Raw genomic sequence first — 18,402 nt, 5'->3', positions numbered from 1 at the left:
GCACGCCCAAGCGCACGTCACGAGAGCCCTACGCGGGGCTGGCGGGGGGCGCGGGGGGGAGACGGGGCCGCCAACGTCAGCGCCGAGGTCTAACGTTGCGGTGGGAACCTTCTCCCCATGTTTTTCTCCTCACCCGCGGCTCCGGCAGTGGCCCACGAGCACCTGAAGGAGCGAGGTCTCTTCGGGCTGCCCCCACCACCACCGGGAGCCAACCCCGCCGACTACTACCACCAAATGACGCTGATGGCCGGCCACCCGAACCCCTACGGGGACCTCCTGATGCAGAGCGGGGGAGCAGCCAGCACAGCCCACCTCCACGATTACCTCAGCCCCGTCGATGGTGAGTAGCGGTCCGCGTCCTCCCTGGGACGGCTGAAATTTTGGCACAGATGGATGGGACTGTCCTCCAGGTAGAGGTTGCTATACGTGGTCACTCTGCCCCGCCAAAACCCACGGGTGCCGCGCTATAATTTTTGGCTTAAAAGGTCACCTCATTCCATATATATCTATAAAATATACATAATTAAAATATACAAAATTTATATATAATTTATAATAATATACATAATTTAAAATATATACGTTGTGGCCTGTTTGGGAGGATGGCATGGCTGCTGCATGGGTAGGAGATGGGCTGGTCCAGCGGGCAGGGCATCGCTGCCATCCCACTGCCTTGGCCACAGGTGACCACAGCGTGCCTGGGGGCAAGCTCTGTCTCCAGCTCCCCATGTTTCACCTGGCTGGTGTCTGGGGCAAACACTGGCCATTTCCAGGCACAGCTGTGCTTGGCACGATGGGCCTCTCGTCTTGGTTGGGAGCTCTTGAGTCCCTAAGGAGAAAAAATATGTTAACGGGGAGCCACAGCAGAGAGGATATGTTAGCACTTTGTGGGAGAAAAAAAATGCAGGAATGTGGTATTTATGCTAGTACCGGGCATTATAAGCCCAGAAAGTTCTCACTCCTGGCTAAATGAAGAAAAAATAAGACATTAGGCACTGTGGTGCTGAGTCACCCCAGCGGCATGACTGCTGCCCTGTTGAGATGGGTAATGTCTATCTGGAAGCGTATCTGAGGTCCAAATGATTTTTAGAGCTGTTGGAAGTATCTTTCACTGTATGCCACATCTTGTAAGACCTGGGGTTGCACAGATATTCCAGAGGGCAGTTTGGGGATTGTTTCTGCTGCAAGAAAAAGAAGTCTCGGCTCGACTTTCAGATCCCGGCTTCTGTTTCCTGGGCTGCCTCCCGATCTGCCTGTGGACCATTATAATTTTTGGAGTGGAGATCTGCATCGTTTCATTACCGCTTCAAAGTTTCTGTTGTTGAGCTTTTAAGATGAAAGACTGTGCGGTCTTGCTGCTTCATAAAGTGACTGGTTTAGAATGATAAAAGCTGTTCTGGCTGTTCGGTGATGGGGGCTTAAATATATTTCTAACAGAAAAACAATTTCTCATCTGCAGCTGCTGCGGAAGTTTTACCTGAATAGTGATTTTCTTCTGCCAATTCCTAGATTAATCAGGAACCTGAATCCCAGTTTGAAAGGGAGATCACTTGCTCCTCGGTACCGTCTTGCCTCTAACACCCAAAATAAATTCTGGGCTTTTCTGCTACAAAGCAGCTGGTCAGTAAGACCGCTCTGTCTTCCCTCCAAAGGGTTAATGGCTGTGGTTATAGCAGATGGGTGCAAACCAGCCCTGCCAAGTTCTCCTCGGGCTCATGAACAAGACTCCTTCCTCCTTGCCTCCTTATTAGTCCATCTCTGACCAGCAGTGCCTCGCTGAAGCGCCAGATAAACAGCCAGTACGGGAAGCAAACACAACTGTTTTCATGCTAGCGTAGGCTGACTCTCAACACACCAAGATGCTCGTCTCTGGTTTGCTGAAGATCAGTCTTTATCTGAAGTCATCTGAGATACTCCCCTTGGCAGAAGACTGTCTTCCTGCTCGCCTTCTCCTGTACGCAGCTCTGGAGTGAATCACGTATCAGAGGTCCCGGTTTCATGCAGCCAAGGTCATAACCATTATTTACTGCAAAGCAAGGGCTCACCAAGCATTTATTTTGATCTTTCAGCAGAGCTTTGTTGATGAGTAACTGGAAAGCCTTTACTGTGCCTTCACATGCTCCAAGAGAGATGAAAACTTAAAAATGTCATGAGGATGCGACATGAGACACCAGAAGACTACTTTTTAAGAATGTACAAAGGAGTAGCAGCCCAGTGCCAGCCTCTGGTCTACGTGTTTGGGTTTATCCATCAGCCAGGGAGAAGAGAGAATTGTGTGTTCTCAAGACAGAGACTAAATTGGATGTCTTTGAAATGCTGGCCTTGGAACCAGAGTCTCCCTCTCTTTTTAGAAAGTTATTTCAAAAATTTAAATCAGCAGAGCCTAAGTAAATAGTTGAACAGATAATTTAATAAAGCATCCTCTTATGGTGCTTTTCTGAGACAAGAATATCAGTAGCACGCATAAAACCCCAGTGAGTCACCACCTCGCAGCATCTATCATTGAGAGAGCCCTTTTCTTCCCAGGGAGCCCCAGAGCATCAGAACTTTACAAGAATTCATTTGCTGAAAATGCAGGTAACTCCTGTTAAACCACATGCAGTACCTTCACACATCTGTGATAACAGTGGCACCTCCAAAATAAAAAGTAGCAGATAAGCATATGTTAAAACTGGCCTATTCAGTGTCACATCACCTCCAAAGATTTGCAGGCCCATCGGAGCTCTAGACACTGAGTATGGTAGTTCTTCTAAAGACACATACCTGGGCCCTTCTGGCTGCTGTAATTGCATTTCTTGGAGAATTTCTCAGTGCCTCTGTGTTTCTCAGTGTTTTTCCATCCCATCAGGTGTTTAGGGTCAGGAAAGCAATAGGACATAAGTGTCAGCTGGAGCTTGTTGGTACCGACCAGATCTGCTGAGTGTTTAAGTGGTGACTGAGCCAGGGTGCCCTAGAGCTGCATATCTTTAGCAGAGTATTCATTGTGCAGCTAGAAGTAGCTAAACCACTGAAGTAGAATAAATTTAAGTTTTACACACCAGACTGCTGGGGTCTTCAGGCTAGTTTCAGTGGAGACTAAATAACACTTTATTTAGCTGTCCTGTTTCACTCTGGCATCCAAACACGGACTCTTAAGTCCAAGAGTGGAGTTTGAATCCAGCCTTAAGTCCATTTTGTGGAAATCTTACACTTTCAAACCAGAAGTTAAGTGCATTCCAATGTCACAACATTGCTGCTGGGGCACTTTTGAGATTAATTTACAGGATCTAGTCACCAAATCAAAACAATCTTTTGCATCTCTATTCTAGAAGTGGGTGCCACATGGTGGATTATTCCAGGTGACAAAGTGGTTGCACAGTATCCCTGGGGCAGCAAAGACTAGTGAGGAGCACAGATGAACCTGGAGCTGACTACAACTTTCTGAGCATGTTTAGTACATCCAACGTTTCTTTTTTCCCCACAAGGGCTCCTGTGATTACCTTCAGGTGGTGCCATTTGCTCTCTAGAAGATGGTATCCAGACTGACTCAATGGTCATACTGTTATAGCCCCGTACATCAGAAGATCTCAAAGTACTTTACAGAGCAAAACTACTTCCTCACTGGAGACCCCAAAGAGAAAGGAGATCAAATGATAAGTGAGAAGAGCAGTGGCAGCTCTGGGAACGAGACCCTGATCTTCAGAATAAGGACTTTTGTGTCAGGGTGGGAAGCAGAGATCATCTTTAAGTCCATCAGCTCTGTTATGCACAGTGTCAAAAGTATGAGTGGGTTGTCCATGCTGAGTCAGGGAATGGGGGAAAAAGGTCTCGAGTTCAATTTATGTCCAAGCAGCGCTGCAGAGAGATAGTCACTCATGTCAGGAGGGTTGCGTAGATGTGTGTGTGTAACCTCACCAACAGTGGGGATGACCCTGCAGTGCCGTTAAGATATTTCATCCAGTTGTGGAGCTAGAGGAGGGATCCCTGCCCTGTTTCTTGCTGCCTAGTGCACGACAGTCATGAATGCCTTGATCATGACCAGCAGTTTAACTGGGAAAAGGCTTTGTTCAGCCAACGGGGAGAGCCAACCGGCTAGCGGCTGGCACGGTTGCCTGGTATGTGGGCAAATCATCAAGCAGGACTTTATTCCCCCAAGTCAAACAGTGATTCAGCTTCACTGGCCTCTTTCAGCCAGTGTTGTTGGAGCCTTTCTACTCCAAGTAAGTGATTTAATAGCCATCGGCGTAAGGAGCAGGGCTGGCAGTGCAGCCCGGTGGTTACTGCAGTCAGCAGGCATGTGTCTGTGAGAGGTGAGCTCAGGACTCTCCTGCAGCAGGTTTATGTGAAGTGCCTGCTCCATCAGGATGGATGGAGAGAGCCCAGCCTCACAGCCACCTAGGAAAGAAGTGACTCACCTAGGGCTTGAGGGACCAGCAGCTGGGGTTTTGCAGGCTGGATATGCTGGATTGAAGAGGACTTTCCAAACAAGCCGGCGGTTGGCTACTCTGGGCAGACGGCGCGCCCTGTAGTCGCTTCCTTAAAAAATCTGAAAGATCTTTTTTTGTTGTTGTTTTCTTTGTCCCAGCACAGAATGGAAACTTGCTGAAATCTCAGAAAAGGTTCAGAGAATGGGAAACGATTTCCCACCCATTTCTAGCCAGCAATGCTGTTTTCCTCCCCAGAAAAATATGTGCAGAAGAGAGAAAAAGTCCCAGAGCATCCCATAAGCACTCTGTCTGGAATCCCGCTGCACTCTGGTTTCTAAAGAATTCAATTTACATATGCAAGTTGAGTCGTCTAAACAGTTACCTTGTGGATTGGGAGTAGAAGAATGCAGCCTTGTCTTTCAGTGAGGGTTTGAGGGAAGCATTAGTATTCCTTGAACTGCAAAGCTGATTGGGCTTGGGGAGGGAAGAAAGAAGGGTCCCAGGACAGTGTCTGGTGCCAGAACAAATGTCCAGCATCTGCTGCAGTCTAAGTAAGCTGTGTGCTGCCGCTGCAGAAAGGGAGAGGGGAATAAGGAACTGGTTATGCGAATGGTGTTGGTAGTTTATTGCTGCTGCTTATTGATTAAGGGATCATCCCGTGGTTTTAGGCTGCCCTTGGATTTAATCTGGTGATGGGAGGAGGGGGATATTTCTGTACGCTTTGGGTGGAATTTTCTTGGTGAGAAGCCAGTAAGAGGGACCATTTTGATAATGCTGTATTTATCCTGGGGCTTGGCCAGGGGATGCAGGGGAAGCAGTGGCTCTGGACATGTTTCAGTGAGGAGGGGGAGTGAGCCATCTGCAGCCCACGTGCCTTCTGGGCTCGGCTGTTTAGAAGCAGATTCCCCTGATGTCCCTCTTGCAGTCAAGATCACAGCAACACATTTGTCCGTGAAGAGATGCCTGAGATTTCCTTGTCCTGAAGGAGCTCCCACTGAGTGCCTGGTGTTTCCTTTCAGGACAGCTTTGCTGCCGCTATTTCTAATGCAATATGGAGGTCTGAAATCTCCTTCCAAGAAAACCGTCTCTTCTGGTGTCCCTCTGATGGACCACAGCCAACATGAGTGGTGGGAGCAGGAACCTCTGCTCCCGCCTCCCACCTGAGCCCAGTGGGGTCTGATCCTGTCCTTTGGCACTGTGAGCAGCCGTGGGAGTCAGACCACGAGCTGCCAGATGTGTAAAAACAAGGGGCTGACCATTTGGCTCATCACTGGCCCATTGTGGATGAATCTAAACTGGGGAAGAAAATCCCAGTTTCTGAGCAACCCTTTGGATGTGATAATTTGAAGACCCTGTAGGAAATTGCCAAGGAAATTTTTATCTTTTACCAAGAAATTTGGACTTTCCTCCCAGCTCTAGACCGGCTGGAGGACTGGGCTGGATGATCTGGCAGACACGGCCAGTGTCACTTGAAAATTAAGCCTTGAATTCTTGCTGGTTTAGAAATGGGATATTTAAACTGCTATGGGAGAGAAATGGCTTTGTTTGTCAGCTGTGGCATTTACATTTAGCCTGCAAAGATAATGCTGCTGTTAAGTCCAGCTTTTTCTACTGAAAAGTTATTCTAGGCAGTTTTGAAATATTTTTTTAATACATGGGTTATTTTTATTCTCTAGTTTATAGAGCTGAGCCTATGACAGTCAGCGTATCTGGGTCTGGGTATGAAATGGATTGGAAGGGGCAGTGTGCTCCAATTAAAACACTATAAAATGTATCTGGAATTGACTTTTTGTAAGAAAAGACAGAAAGGAGTAAAGGCCTATGGTAAAATTTTTACTGACCTTCATGAACTGCCATCCACTATCGCCAATGCCCAGAGCTTTGGGCTCAACCTTTACTGCATCCATGTGTTCACCACTTCACATTGCCATTTTAATCTCCTCCTAACTCTGAGAGTGTAGGGAGATGGGGACAGTCTTTTTGCTTAAAATTTCCTGTGTCTTACTTCAGGCCAAAGTATATTTGTCGTTGCTTGAAATCTGAAAGAGTTTTGAATTCTAAGCAGGTATCTTTAGCTTTTGCAAAAGAAAACAAAAAAAAAATCAGGTTTCTTTCATTCAGAGCTGATTCTTTTAATATACACTGAATAAATAGAAATCAAGCTGTTAGTATGTCCAAAAACGAGCACATAAACAATAGCATGTTTTTCAAGTGGGAAAAAAATTCGTTTGAAAGTAAAGTTGAGATAGCTGAAACAAGGGTGTCTCTAGGTCAGCTTTTGAATTCATATTTATTCCAAGTTCTAAAGTCCATGGCAGTCAATGGAAAACATCTGCTAGCTTTAATAGGTCTTTATTCCAGGTGAGAAGTAGAAGTAGCAGAGCAAATTGATACGGAGAGAGCCATCACCAAAGAACACCCATGCTGCAATGTATGGGTATGTATTTACAGCATGTAAGGGCATGCTGTAAATGTGCTTGGCTACAAAAATTACTGGACACCAGAGGAGGCAATGATCCAGAGCAGCTCATGGAGTTGTCTTGTTTCTTGTTTTACTTGCGGGCTTTGGCCCGTCACTTCACTCTGGATCTGGGTGAGAGAGTTTTCCCATCTCTCAGAAGTATTCAAGGGAAAGAAACTGAAGGTAAAAAAGGTCTTCATCTGAGATAGAGAGGCACAGATAAATTAATTTTAAAAATCAACACTCTGACAGATGAGTGAAATTAATTTTAAAATAATTTCCTATTTTTATTTCAATTTGTAGCCTTTTCAAATTCATTTTAACCTGTGATGACTTTATTGGTCTCAACAAAATGTCTTTTAGAACAAGAACATAAAAATACCAGGTTTTTTTCTTTTGAGAGTGTTGAAGGGCGTACTCTGACAGTTTGGAAACTCTTCCCCTAACTTATTTTCCAAACATCAAAAAAGTCTTAAAACTAACCCCATTCATTTTGATAAGTCAGCATTTTTGAAGGGGAGATGAGAGGGGGAGTGCTAGTGATAAATCCTCCTGAGGCTCTTTGTCTCTGAAAAATGGATCCCGCCTTCATTTACTTCTCTGGGCACAGTCATTCCTGAAGAAGTTGTTTTTTCCTTTGAACATCACTGGACCTCAGGCAACAGTGGATTTTGCTTATGTATTCAAGTGGCTGCAGGGCAGCCCGTATTGAACACCTTGTCTCTGTGCACAGCTACGCTAATGCTTACCTTTGCTGCTGCCTGGTGCCATTTCACATTCGTACTCGGTGTCCTCAGACCAGGGGATTAGGTCAGGCCAGTTGTATTATTTAGAATGATCCCAGTGCTGCAAATCTGCTTTTGAATAATAATTTTGAAAAGGTTCCCTCTTCCTAAATGCACTTGTGAGCACTTCTCCATGTGGTTAAACTCCTTTTCCATTTCCCAGGCGCTTCCCTTCCCAGGCACCTTGGGCAGGCTGTCATTGGGAAGAGAGGAATTGTTCATCTGTAGCATGATTTTAGGTCACAGCTTTCCCTGGAAGCCCACAAGACCTAAAAGGCTTTTGTGTAAAGCGTTAGCCCAACGTATCGGATCTGCTATCAAACATTTCAGGTAGCCCATGGTACTTGCAAGATCTAAATTAGAGCAGACAGTAATGCAATGCATATCACTGGGTTTGGGCTGGAGAAGTCCCAGGCCAGCTTGCAAATCTGACAGCTTCCAGCAGAGTTTTACACGGGGATAAAATGACGTACCTGTGTGCAGAGGGGAGGGGTGCCCACGTTGGATGCACTGGGAAAAGCCAGGTTTCTGTTGGACATCAGGACTTCTTCCCTCTGCAAATTAATGGCAACCAATGGCTGAGCCAGCACTGTGGACATAAATCATGGGAAGGAACAGCGAGAAATGAGTACAAGGCTTTTCTTTCTATTTAGTAATTTATCAAGGGAAGTGGCACATTAATAAACAGATCTCCCTTGAGGTGTGGGAGTAACAGAGATAAATATGACTGTCAAATCTGGCCTGCTTCCTTCTGTTAGAGAAGGAGGAGACTGTGGGAATGCAAATTCAGAAAACAATATCTATATCTGGAAAGACGCATATTATTTGTGGGACAGAAACACTGACAACTCAGCTGAGATGGAGCCCCATCACACTAGGTGCAATACATACAGAATAAAACACAAACCCCATCTAAAGGAGCTCATCTAAATAGATGTCCCGGGAAATAGGGACATACAAAGAATCAATATGCTCAAGGAGATATGTTGGGGAGGACTGGGAACAGCACCCAGGTCTTCCCGGGTCATGGCCCATGTATTGAATCAAGATGCCTTATAGTCAGAAGAAACAGAAAAGAAAGGAAAGAAATGAAAAAGCAGAAAGAGTTTAAGTTCAAGTCCATTAATTAATATGTTGCGGACAGAGCACAGTTTTGACCCTCATGTTGCTCTGGCAGGGCCCAAATTTCATGAATGAGGTGTGAAGTTTGGGAATACTCCAGTCCAGCCTTTAGGCAGGGCCAACCGTTGCTGAAGGGAGTTTGCTAGTTTTGGTTTTGCCTCTACTAACCAGTTGTTCCTTTTCCAGCTCCTGAGGGAAGTGTCACTCACTATGGCAAATCGAGACTGGAGTCTGCCAGGCACAAGAGTTAGGATAGTTTGAATCCAGTCCTTCCAATCATGGGACAACTTTAAAACTCAGGATGTGACTTTTATAGACCACCGTGTGCTCTTTCTGTTTGCTACCTGATCCTTGAGTCATGTTTTCTAACACCTCCCTGGCCCATGAGGCTGCAAAATGTAGTCGTGCAAAATACTGTAAGAAGAATATGTTCAGCATATATGCAACAATCTGATTTTTAGGAGAAATTTCCAATATTGTCAGTATTGCAATAAGGCATTGCAGCTAACAACTCCTGAACCTGCTTAGGTGTAAGATAAAAGTCACAAGGGTGCTTGGTTCAAGTACCAACTCAGCCTTGGACTTCCAGTGGGACCTTGGGCAAGTCATTTATCTTGTGCAATGGGTATGGTATTACATGATGGGTAATAAGGGGACTAAACCCTGTCGATTGCACAGCACCCAGGTATGGCAATGACACTTAGAGCCACTTAGGCGCACGGGTGAGTCATGTGGAGACTGGGAGACTGCAACCCAGCCACTGGTCTCAGGGAAACGTTGACACAAATTTCTGCGAGCCAACACAAATCAAGGAACTATTTGGTCACGCTGGCAGGTTATATTTTACCTCCTTGCACATCCCATTCACCCTCTCACATGCCAGCACTGTCGTCAGGATGGAAAGTTTATGCTCTTGCAAAGTGCCAGACTTGTATTTGGTCATATCCAGCCATCACCGGTCCTTTCAACCAGCTAGAGGAAAACAGTTCATATTGCCTGTCTGGGCAAGTTACTGTTTTCTTCACAGCGTTTAATAGGATATACCCACAGCAAGCTTTCTGGGGAGAGCACTGCTGGAAAAGCCAGGTAGTAATACAGTGCTGCGCTCGTTGAGGGAAAGAGCTGGAGCAGCTGAGCCCTCCTGCACCCCTGGGTGGGTGATGGGAATTACCAGCTGGACCCCATGGCCAATTGGCATATTTTACCCTTAGAATTTATTTTTTTTAAAAAATTAGATGACCTAAATACTGTTCTCATTGATTTGGAGTGATGAGCCGTTTCAGACAGTCTAGGGCTCAGGCAGGCTTTGGATCTGGCACCCTGCTATCAGGGGGCATTGGGATATGGCCAGTCCCCAGCTCCCGTCCATGCCACCCTGGAGATTTGCAGGTGGGCAAGGCCTGGGCAGAGCTTCCTCTGGATGAAGTCAGTCATTCCAGTTAGCAGTGCCGAAACGTTGGCGGAGGCCAAATTGGTACAGTAGTAACTCGCCATGTATTGCAGATCCACAAATGGGACTGGCAGGGTTGGAAATGACTTCATGCCCGAGTGATTGACAATTGCTAATAGGGTCCAGGCACTGGCAGGTCCCCTCGGAGGGGCAGAGCTTGAACTTTGTGCCTGAGCTGCCAAATTGGTTTTCTTAAAACCCTTAATTTACTTTCGGGGCTCCTGGAGCCTCGCCTCCTTCGTTAATTGGATGGTCAGCATTGTGCTCGCGCTCGTTTGGTTTCCGCTCCCTCCGCACACAAGCGCACGCACCATTTCCAAGGGTCACCCCCGCTCTGACGTGCGGCTCTCCTGGCCCCCTGCTCCTGCCACCGAGTCAACGGGGATGGCTGCGCTCACGGAAACCTTGCGGGGCCTTTCCCCTTTTAATTTTAAGTTAATTTAGTGCCGACGAAAGGGGGTGATGGACAGGCTTCTGTTTATCCCCCGAGGAGGGCGATGGAAGCGGTTGTTCACGGCACTGCCTGACCCCTGCCATTCAGCGCCCAGCAGAGAGGAAACCCCCCGTCAAAGGGCAGCCAGTCCCAGTGGGCTCCTGAACATCCCACAGCAGGCACGAGTGCAGCAGGTCTCAGCACCTCCCGTGGTCCCACAGGACGGGAACAGCCAGCTGGTGTTTTCTGACAAAGTCTCTCTTTCCTACAGTGTCCCGGTTTTCGAGCCCGCGGGTGACTCCAAGATTAAGCCGAAAACGAGCCCTGTCTATCTCCCCGCTGTCTGATGCCAGCATTGATCTCCAGACGATGATCAGGACCTCCCCAAACTCTCTCGTGGCGTATATCAACAACTCCAGGAGCAGTTCAGCGGCGAGTGGCTCCTACGGCCATTTATCTGCCGGGACAATCAGGTAAAGCTCTGGGACCGGCTCCGTTCAGATTTGTAGCCATCCCCCCAAAAGGAGGGGTGATCCTCCAGCAGGGGAGACCTTCCCTTCCTTGCAACCTCTGCTTTTGTGTGTTGGGGCTGTGGAGTGTATTAAATCAAAACCTCCATCTGGTTTTCAATATGGAAGGTACTTCATGGCATGGGAGGGAGAGGGGGACACATAGGACACGACATGGGAGGGTGGGGTGCTGGATTTGGATTATCGGTTTCCAGATTTGCAGTAATTACAGTATGATCGTGCCTCCCTGCAAGCAGAAATGGAGAATAAATTAATCTCAAAAATGCTCATTGTGAGCGGTTGGACTGATTAAGAAACACTCTAATTTACGAGATTGCCCCAAAGTATTCTCCAAATTATTGGTCCACATCCTTAAAAAAAAAATGTTGCCTGGGTGGGTTTAAGAGCCTAATTCTGAAAACATACTTAAAACAAATCTAAGCCCTTGAGTAAAGTTTTACTCAAACCTTAATTAAAAAGCACTTACACTGGCAGCTCACTGTTGTCAATTCCTGCAGTGATTGCTTCACCCAAGTTTCACAATGTTATTATTCTTTTTATTACTTAACTGTTAAAAATGTTAGTTCTAATTAACACTGATGTTGCAAAGCAAGGGTTTATGAAGATCATGCACTCCTAAAATTTGTAGGGGAAAACATAAACATTGCTATTAGTAACTGTAAAATTAATTTTATCAGCTACTTTATCTGGCAGCATCACTTAGAAACTGACTGTAGAATCAAACATAATGCTAATTTAAACACATAGCAACTCCTTGTCTGGTAATCGTATTTTTCTGGTCTTGTCACCTGTTGTCTTTAACTGGACATACCTGCAGCATCTCATTTTATACTCAAATTTTAAGCTCTTCAGGGTAGCATCTGCTATTTTCAACAAATTAGTAGAGTGCAGAGTCTGACCCAATGATCAGTTGTTGGCCTGCGAAGCAGTAATCAAGTAATAATACTGAATTTTAAACTCTTCTCAGTGTTCTAAAGGTGTACCTTGAATGTCAGGAATTGTAAAATGGGTTATGTATATAACATGATAACTGTCAGAAATTTGGAGTGAAAAGATTTTTTTGTTATTATTTTAACAATGTCTTAGTGGCTCAGACCCAGATCCTAGTAGCACTTCAGAAAGTCATTTTTGGGCTTTGCTGTAACATAACAAAGCTGTGCAGCAGCCTGCCATCACACCTCATTTGCTGCAGCACGTATCTAACTCCCAGAGCTCTTTTACACTGTAGTGATTTTTGCCCTTTATTCTTTTAGTCACGTTGTCATTAACTGGTTTGGAACAGAAATACTAATTCTATGGTCACCAGCAATAAGTATTTTCTCTAAAAGCAAAATTGGAAATGAAGCATGTTGCTAATTATGGCCCTGTTCTCTGAGCACTCGTGTCGTGGGCAGTTTTAGTGATGTGAGAGAAAATTCCGTAAGGGTAAAGGTTCAGGGTAGCCACCTCTTAAAGGTGGCAAATTATTGATTTTTGGGCTGAGAGTCTATGGTTCATGCATCATCCACCTAGAGTGCAGGGAGCAGAGCATCTCCCATGCTTCTCCATCTCTTCCCCTTGATTCCAGAAGCAGCACTTTGTTTTTAATGCTGTCCACAGCTGCATCCTGGCTCTGACCTGTTGCTCCCAGCTAGCACCCAAGCAGGCAGGAGCTGGTGGAGTTTCTGGTCACCACTGACCTAGATTGGAGCTGAACCAGTAACCTACATATGAAGGGTGACATACTTCAGGAGTCCCCTGAGCCAGCACTCCCCTCACCTGAATGCAGAGTAAATTGCATGGTTTGGGACTATGTTAAGTAGATAGTTATTCATCCCCGCTGTGATATGTGCCAGGTGAGCCAGGTGACACTGTTTTTTCACATCCAGGGTAGCGTAACCCCAAGGTCGTGGGTCTGCAGAATAGATCTGCATGGGAAAACCTGGGAGCCTCAGGGGCTGCAAAGCCAGATGTGTCCGAGTCCTGTCCTCTTCTGCACTCCCTGCCAAGGGCTTTGCCTGTTTTTAAACATGGGAAGCAAAGAAATTACAATCAGTCTGATATGTGGGTCGAAATGAATCAGAAGTTTGCTGAGGCGCACACGAGACAAATCCTGTATTTTTAGTAAAACAGGCTGTCAGGCTTATCGTGGCATTGAAAGCATCTAGCTGGGTCATTGCAGCCTGTCTCCTGGAGTCTCCAGGAAGCTAAACTTGAATCAGTCACTAGCTAATGTGATAAATATTGTTTAAAATAACTCCTCATCACTTTTCCTCCTTCTATTGCTGCAGCCCAGCGTTCAGCTTCCCCCACCCCATTAACCCCGTGACGTACCAGCAGATCCTGACCCAGCAGAGAGGCCTGAGCTCAGCCTTTGGACACACTCCTCCCCTGATCCAGCCATCCCCGACCTTCCCCCCACGGCAGCACATGGCGGTCATCTCCGTCAACCCGCCGCCGGCGCAGATCAGCAGCAACAGCAACTGTGTCTCTGACTCCAGCCAGGTAGGGACGGCTGTCTTGGCTCACTCCGTGCATGGCACAGGAGGAAATGGAGGCACGTTCTCCATGGGATAAGTGCTACCACTCATGGTGGCTGTGGGAGTTTTACCCACTCACTTTTTACTCACGCTCTCCCTTTACATTGTTTTTTCCTCCTCCTGGCAAAGTACCTGCCCATGCAGGAACCAAAGGCCTTGATCCATCAAAGCGTTGAACATGATGTGCAGGGTCCTCTCAAGCAACAAATCTCCTTGAACATGTATATGTGCTATTGAAATCCAGGCCACGCCACCCTCTATTTTGCCAGATAAATACCTGAGCACTGTGAACGAAGCTTCATCAGTTCCTTCACCAATTCCCCCTTCCTTTTTTCAACACGTCAACTGTGCAAATGGTCTTAAAACACCTTATCCCTTTCCTCTTCAACAAATTAGTGCGTCCTACCTAGAACCTCTAGCCATTTTACTTATTGTTGCTTCTTCTTCAGTAGCTTTCTCTCTTGGGGTATCCCTGCTGTTGATTTTTGCAAAAGCAGGGGCCAGATTTTGAGAAGTAGGAATGCTGCGATGTGTATAAAATCCCACGCCTCAAATGCATCCTTGCAAATACCTGTGAGCTTACACAGGCACAAGTATTTGTGCACAAGCCCTACATGTGCACAAGTTTAGTGGATACTTCTAGCACATTTTTAATCATTTCTCCTTCCCATTTTCATTCCTTGGAAGTTTGAATTGCAGTTGCTTTTTTCCCCAAAGACTTATTTCACCTCATTTCACACCCATTTCAAATTGTTGTTTTAGTTGTATCATACTGAACTTTTCAGACTGGTTTATTGTTTTAGGGTTTCTCATGGCTGCTGCACTGCAAACTCTGTTTGTTATTGAAGGTTATTTGATTGATTGGTTTTGTTTTCTTCTCACAAACTGGCTACCAAAATAATGTGGCTGGCAGGAGTTATGCCTCTGTTTAATAACTTGCAGGACCAATTTTGAGCAATTAGCAAGAGTGTATTTAAAATGTTAATGTTCCAATTTTATGCACATACAATGGGATGGTTTTTTCTCCTGAAGTTGTTCTCATTTTTAAGAGCTTAGCAAAATATACACATAGCCTTTCATGCACCCAGCACGCCGGAGCCCTTGCATGTAACCAGAGCCCCCCGTTTCCCCCAGGAGTTCGTTTTCTCAACAAATCATTTCATCGCATTGAGAAATAAATTTGTGGCTGGGGTGGGGGTTGCATAAGGTTTTGATGGCTTTGACAGGGACTGGATTGCTCTGAAACGGAGCAGCAGCGGCGAGGCCAAGCTCACTGGTGAGCCTGCAAAAGCTGGCACTGCCCTTGACTCTTCCCTCTCTTCCATCTCTGCCTTGCACAAACCCACATGGGGTTGTTTTCATGTGAAACCCAGGCCAGCAGGCCAATACCCCATTGTCCCCAGCCACTCCTGAAGCTCAACCTTGACTGATTTTTTTAGTTAACTTTTAAGGAAGAGGTGGGCTGCAGCCAGTCTCTCACCCCCAAGCCCGGTGCCATACCTTGCCTGGTTTTCTTTCCTAGAGCAAGCAGAGCAGCGAGTCGGCCGTGAGCAGCACAGTCAATCCAGTAATTAACAAGCGCAGCAAAGTCAAGACTGAAGTCGAGGGCTTGCCCCCAGCGTCCCCAACCACACAGGTAACCTTCTTGGTGCGAGACGTGTTGTGGGGCCGAGGCAGTAAGCTGCTGGGTCTCGTTGTCCTTGGGAACAATACTCTTGGCACCTTTTCCAGCAGCTGGGAGCAAGGTATCAAAATCTGCCAGGCAGGCAAGTGGCTCGTGTAGCAGGAAGCCCAGCAAGGTACAGGGCAGAGCTGCAGCGACTGAGTGAAGCATTTCGATGGGTACTTGGGACTCAGCTTGCTGCTGTGGTGTTTGGGTAGAAAAGGAGGGAGGGAATATTTCAAGCGTGAGAACTTTAAAAATGATGCCCGAGTTTTCTGTGCTACAAAGCAAGCAGCGTTGGTGTCTCAGAGCAAACATAGATTACAAGGGATTCTTGCATGTAGGTAGAAAGCTTGCAAAAAAAAGATGACTTCTTGATTCAGCAAGGAATTGCTCGTAGAAACATCCTTTACACTGGCGACACAACATTTGACACCAAGAAGGGCCCAAAGGCCTTTACTTTCTTTCCAGAGCTCTGTGATTGCAAACTGTTTAATGGCTGACAGTATCCATCTGACCATCCTTTATCACAACTGTAAACTATCAGGAGTGCTCTGGGCACTTCATTTTCATGAAATATTAGGCCGTGTTATTGTCAAGCGAATGGAAGAGTTGATGACAAATTTCTCCTTCTGCCCTGGTTCAGGAGCAGGTCTCAGCATGATGCATGGGGACAGCAACGTGTGCAGTCATCAGGGGGCTGGTAAAATTGATGAAGATAGCATATCAGGGAAAGATAAACATGCTGTAGTCAGCACGATTAGGGCAAAGAGGCATCTCTCTGGAGCTTTGAGCTTAGGACTGCATCTACACGCTGCTGCAAAAGCACATGCCCCGAAAAACCAATCTGGCCACCACCCGGGCTAATAGGGCCACGTGTTTAATTTCTTGTGGCAAATGAAAAAAGATTTGAAAGCCATCACCTGCTCTCTCAAAGCATCTGTAGCAGAAGAGCCGTGGGACAGACAGCTGCTTGCTCAATGACTGTCATCCTCCTTTCCCTGCTCTGATTTGAGGAGGTGAGAGCCCAAGCGCAGGGAGTGCTTGAGTAGCATCAGCCTGGCTCACCCCTGCGGCCCTGCCCCAGAGCTTCATCCACTGAGCCTTACATGCAAGAAGCACTGAAAGAAGGGGGAGAATCGTTTAAAGTGGTGCAAGGAGGCCTGATTAGAGTAGCAAGGTGAAATTAAGAGAAGGAAAATGCATGCTGGTGATCTAATAGTTCCTAACGAGGAGACCTGTGAAGTAATACCCCAAGGGAAATGTAGGCTTCATGTCTTGCAGCATTTCAGTATTGACTGGGAAATTACTGGAAAGTACCTTGTAAGAGACAGCCCGTTCTTGGCAAGGAGAAGAGTTTGTAAGACTGAACGTAGTGGGTGTCTCCGTTTTAGTTGGTCTAAGCGACAGCAACTTGTTAAATTTGGGGATTCCTGTTCTGCAGGAGACTGTGCTGAAAAGTTGAGTTACAGTCAGTTAATTATTGACTGATACATTTTTTTGCAGAGTATGAAGCTCAGCCATCCCAAAAAAAGCACGTATGTGTGTGTTTTGTTTTGGAAATGCTGTACTGGAAACGCCTCATGTGAGTTGTGGTTTGGGTGTTTAAAATCCTTGGCCAGACAGTATCTCCCATGATGGCTTGTGCTATAAAAAATGCAATCCAGACAAGATTTGTGGGACACAGTGGAGCACCAGGCATGAGGGACCTGAGTTACTGTGCTCTTACAATACCACAGTAACTCCAGTAGAGATTCAGATTAACTTTCAACTAGCAAGAAATGAAACAAGTCAGTCCTCTTCAACAAATTAAAATGGTTTAAATTCCATTTTTCCAACAGAAAGTATAAACATTTTGGCAAAATAAGATTTTTAGTAGAAAATTTCACTTTTCCAGAGATCACGCTTTGCATGCAGAGAAATGTTTCAACAAAAGCAATATTCACAACTCAACCAAATAGGAATTGCAGGAAAAAGAAGCAGTCATTTCAACTTTCTCAGACTATTGGTCTGGGTTCTGGTAGAGTTTGAATCTCCAGGAGTCTTTCTGTAAATTACTTCAGTTTCCTGTCTCAAAAGACACCTTGCAATTTTTTATTTTTTATTTTTTTAAATGAAGAACTAATTAAAACAAATCTCTCCCTCTCCGTATCTAAACTTTCAAATTGAAAAGTCACATCTGGCCTGTATGTCATGAGCCAGTTAATGAAAACTATTGAACTTTCGTACAGCGTATCTCACTCTTCAAGCCATATAATGCCATTAAGTCATTAATCGTTGCAGCCCCTCAGTTGGCATTGGGAAGGTGTTGGTGGGGAAGGAGATGGCAGCCAGATAGGTACATTTGGGAAAGCCAGAGGCAGTTTGAGGCGGGTCTGGCTGTGTCTACACACTTATGGGGCCAACTGTAGCATCAGATTATGAGGAATGGTGTCTGATGTGGTCAGTCACCCCAGACGTTCCTGTCTAAAGCTGCCCTGGAGGCGGGACGCTCTGTGCTGGGCAGTAGTAGTAATTAGGAGAAAAGGGAATGAAGGGGGTCAAAACCTGCAGGGTGCTGTATTGCTAAATTCCCAAGCCAATATTGGCTGCTTTATTGCCTTGTCTGTAGTGTGTCTGACGCACCCAGAGCTGACAGTTGTCCTTACCTCTGAATTGTACTAATTATGTTGAATGTTACACTATTGTGTGGGTGTTGATGCTTTAATCCTCATAGCAGCCATAAAAAAATCTTCTGTGCTTCATTTAGCACTGAGGAGCTGGCTAGACAGAGAAGTTAAGGAGAGAGCTCACAGTGTGCCCAGCATTAAAGTAACTCATTTATCAGCCCAGAGGCGTTGGAGCTCTGCTTTGCAGCCCACTCATCACTGGGTCTTGCTCAAGCTTCCCAAATTTCAAGATCTCAGAGGAGTGCTTTGAGGGCTCACCCCTTTGTCCCCATGGACCACCCTGCAGGCTAAAATCTTTGGGTAACCATTAGGTATAACAATTTTCTCATCTATCAAAAGATGCAGAAAACAGGAATACCAGCCC

General features: G+C 46.0%; 1 protein-coding gene across 2 annotated transcripts in view; it reads left to right on the top strand.

Annotated features, from left to right (window-relative positions):
- The window catches only part of GLI2 (GLI family zinc finger 2), a 208,085-nt gene that overhangs the window by 167,517 nt on the left and 22,166 nt on the right, over window positions 1-18,402 (top strand). For both annotated transcript variants that reach the window (XM_014940183.1, XM_014940173.1), the window contains exons 5-8: window positions 149-340; window positions 10,929-11,130; window positions 13,458-13,671; window positions 15,229-15,342. In XM_014940183.1, the coding sequence (XP_014795669.1) occupies window positions 149-340; window positions 10,929-11,130; window positions 13,458-13,671; window positions 15,229-15,342 (722 nt within the window). The remainder of the gene's footprint in view (window positions 1-148; window positions 341-10,928; window positions 11,131-13,457; window positions 13,672-15,228; window positions 15,343-18,402) is intronic.

Source organism: Calidris pugnax, unplaced genomic scaffold (genome assembly GCF_001431845.1).
Source record: "Calidris pugnax isolate Ruff unplaced genomic scaffold, ASM143184v1 scaffold21, whole genome shotgun sequence".
NCBI lineage: Eukaryota > Metazoa > Chordata > Aves > Charadriiformes > Scolopacidae > Calidris > Calidris pugnax.
The sequence above is the reverse complement of the archived record's forward strand: the minus strand, read 5'-3'. Positions and strand labels throughout refer to the sequence as shown.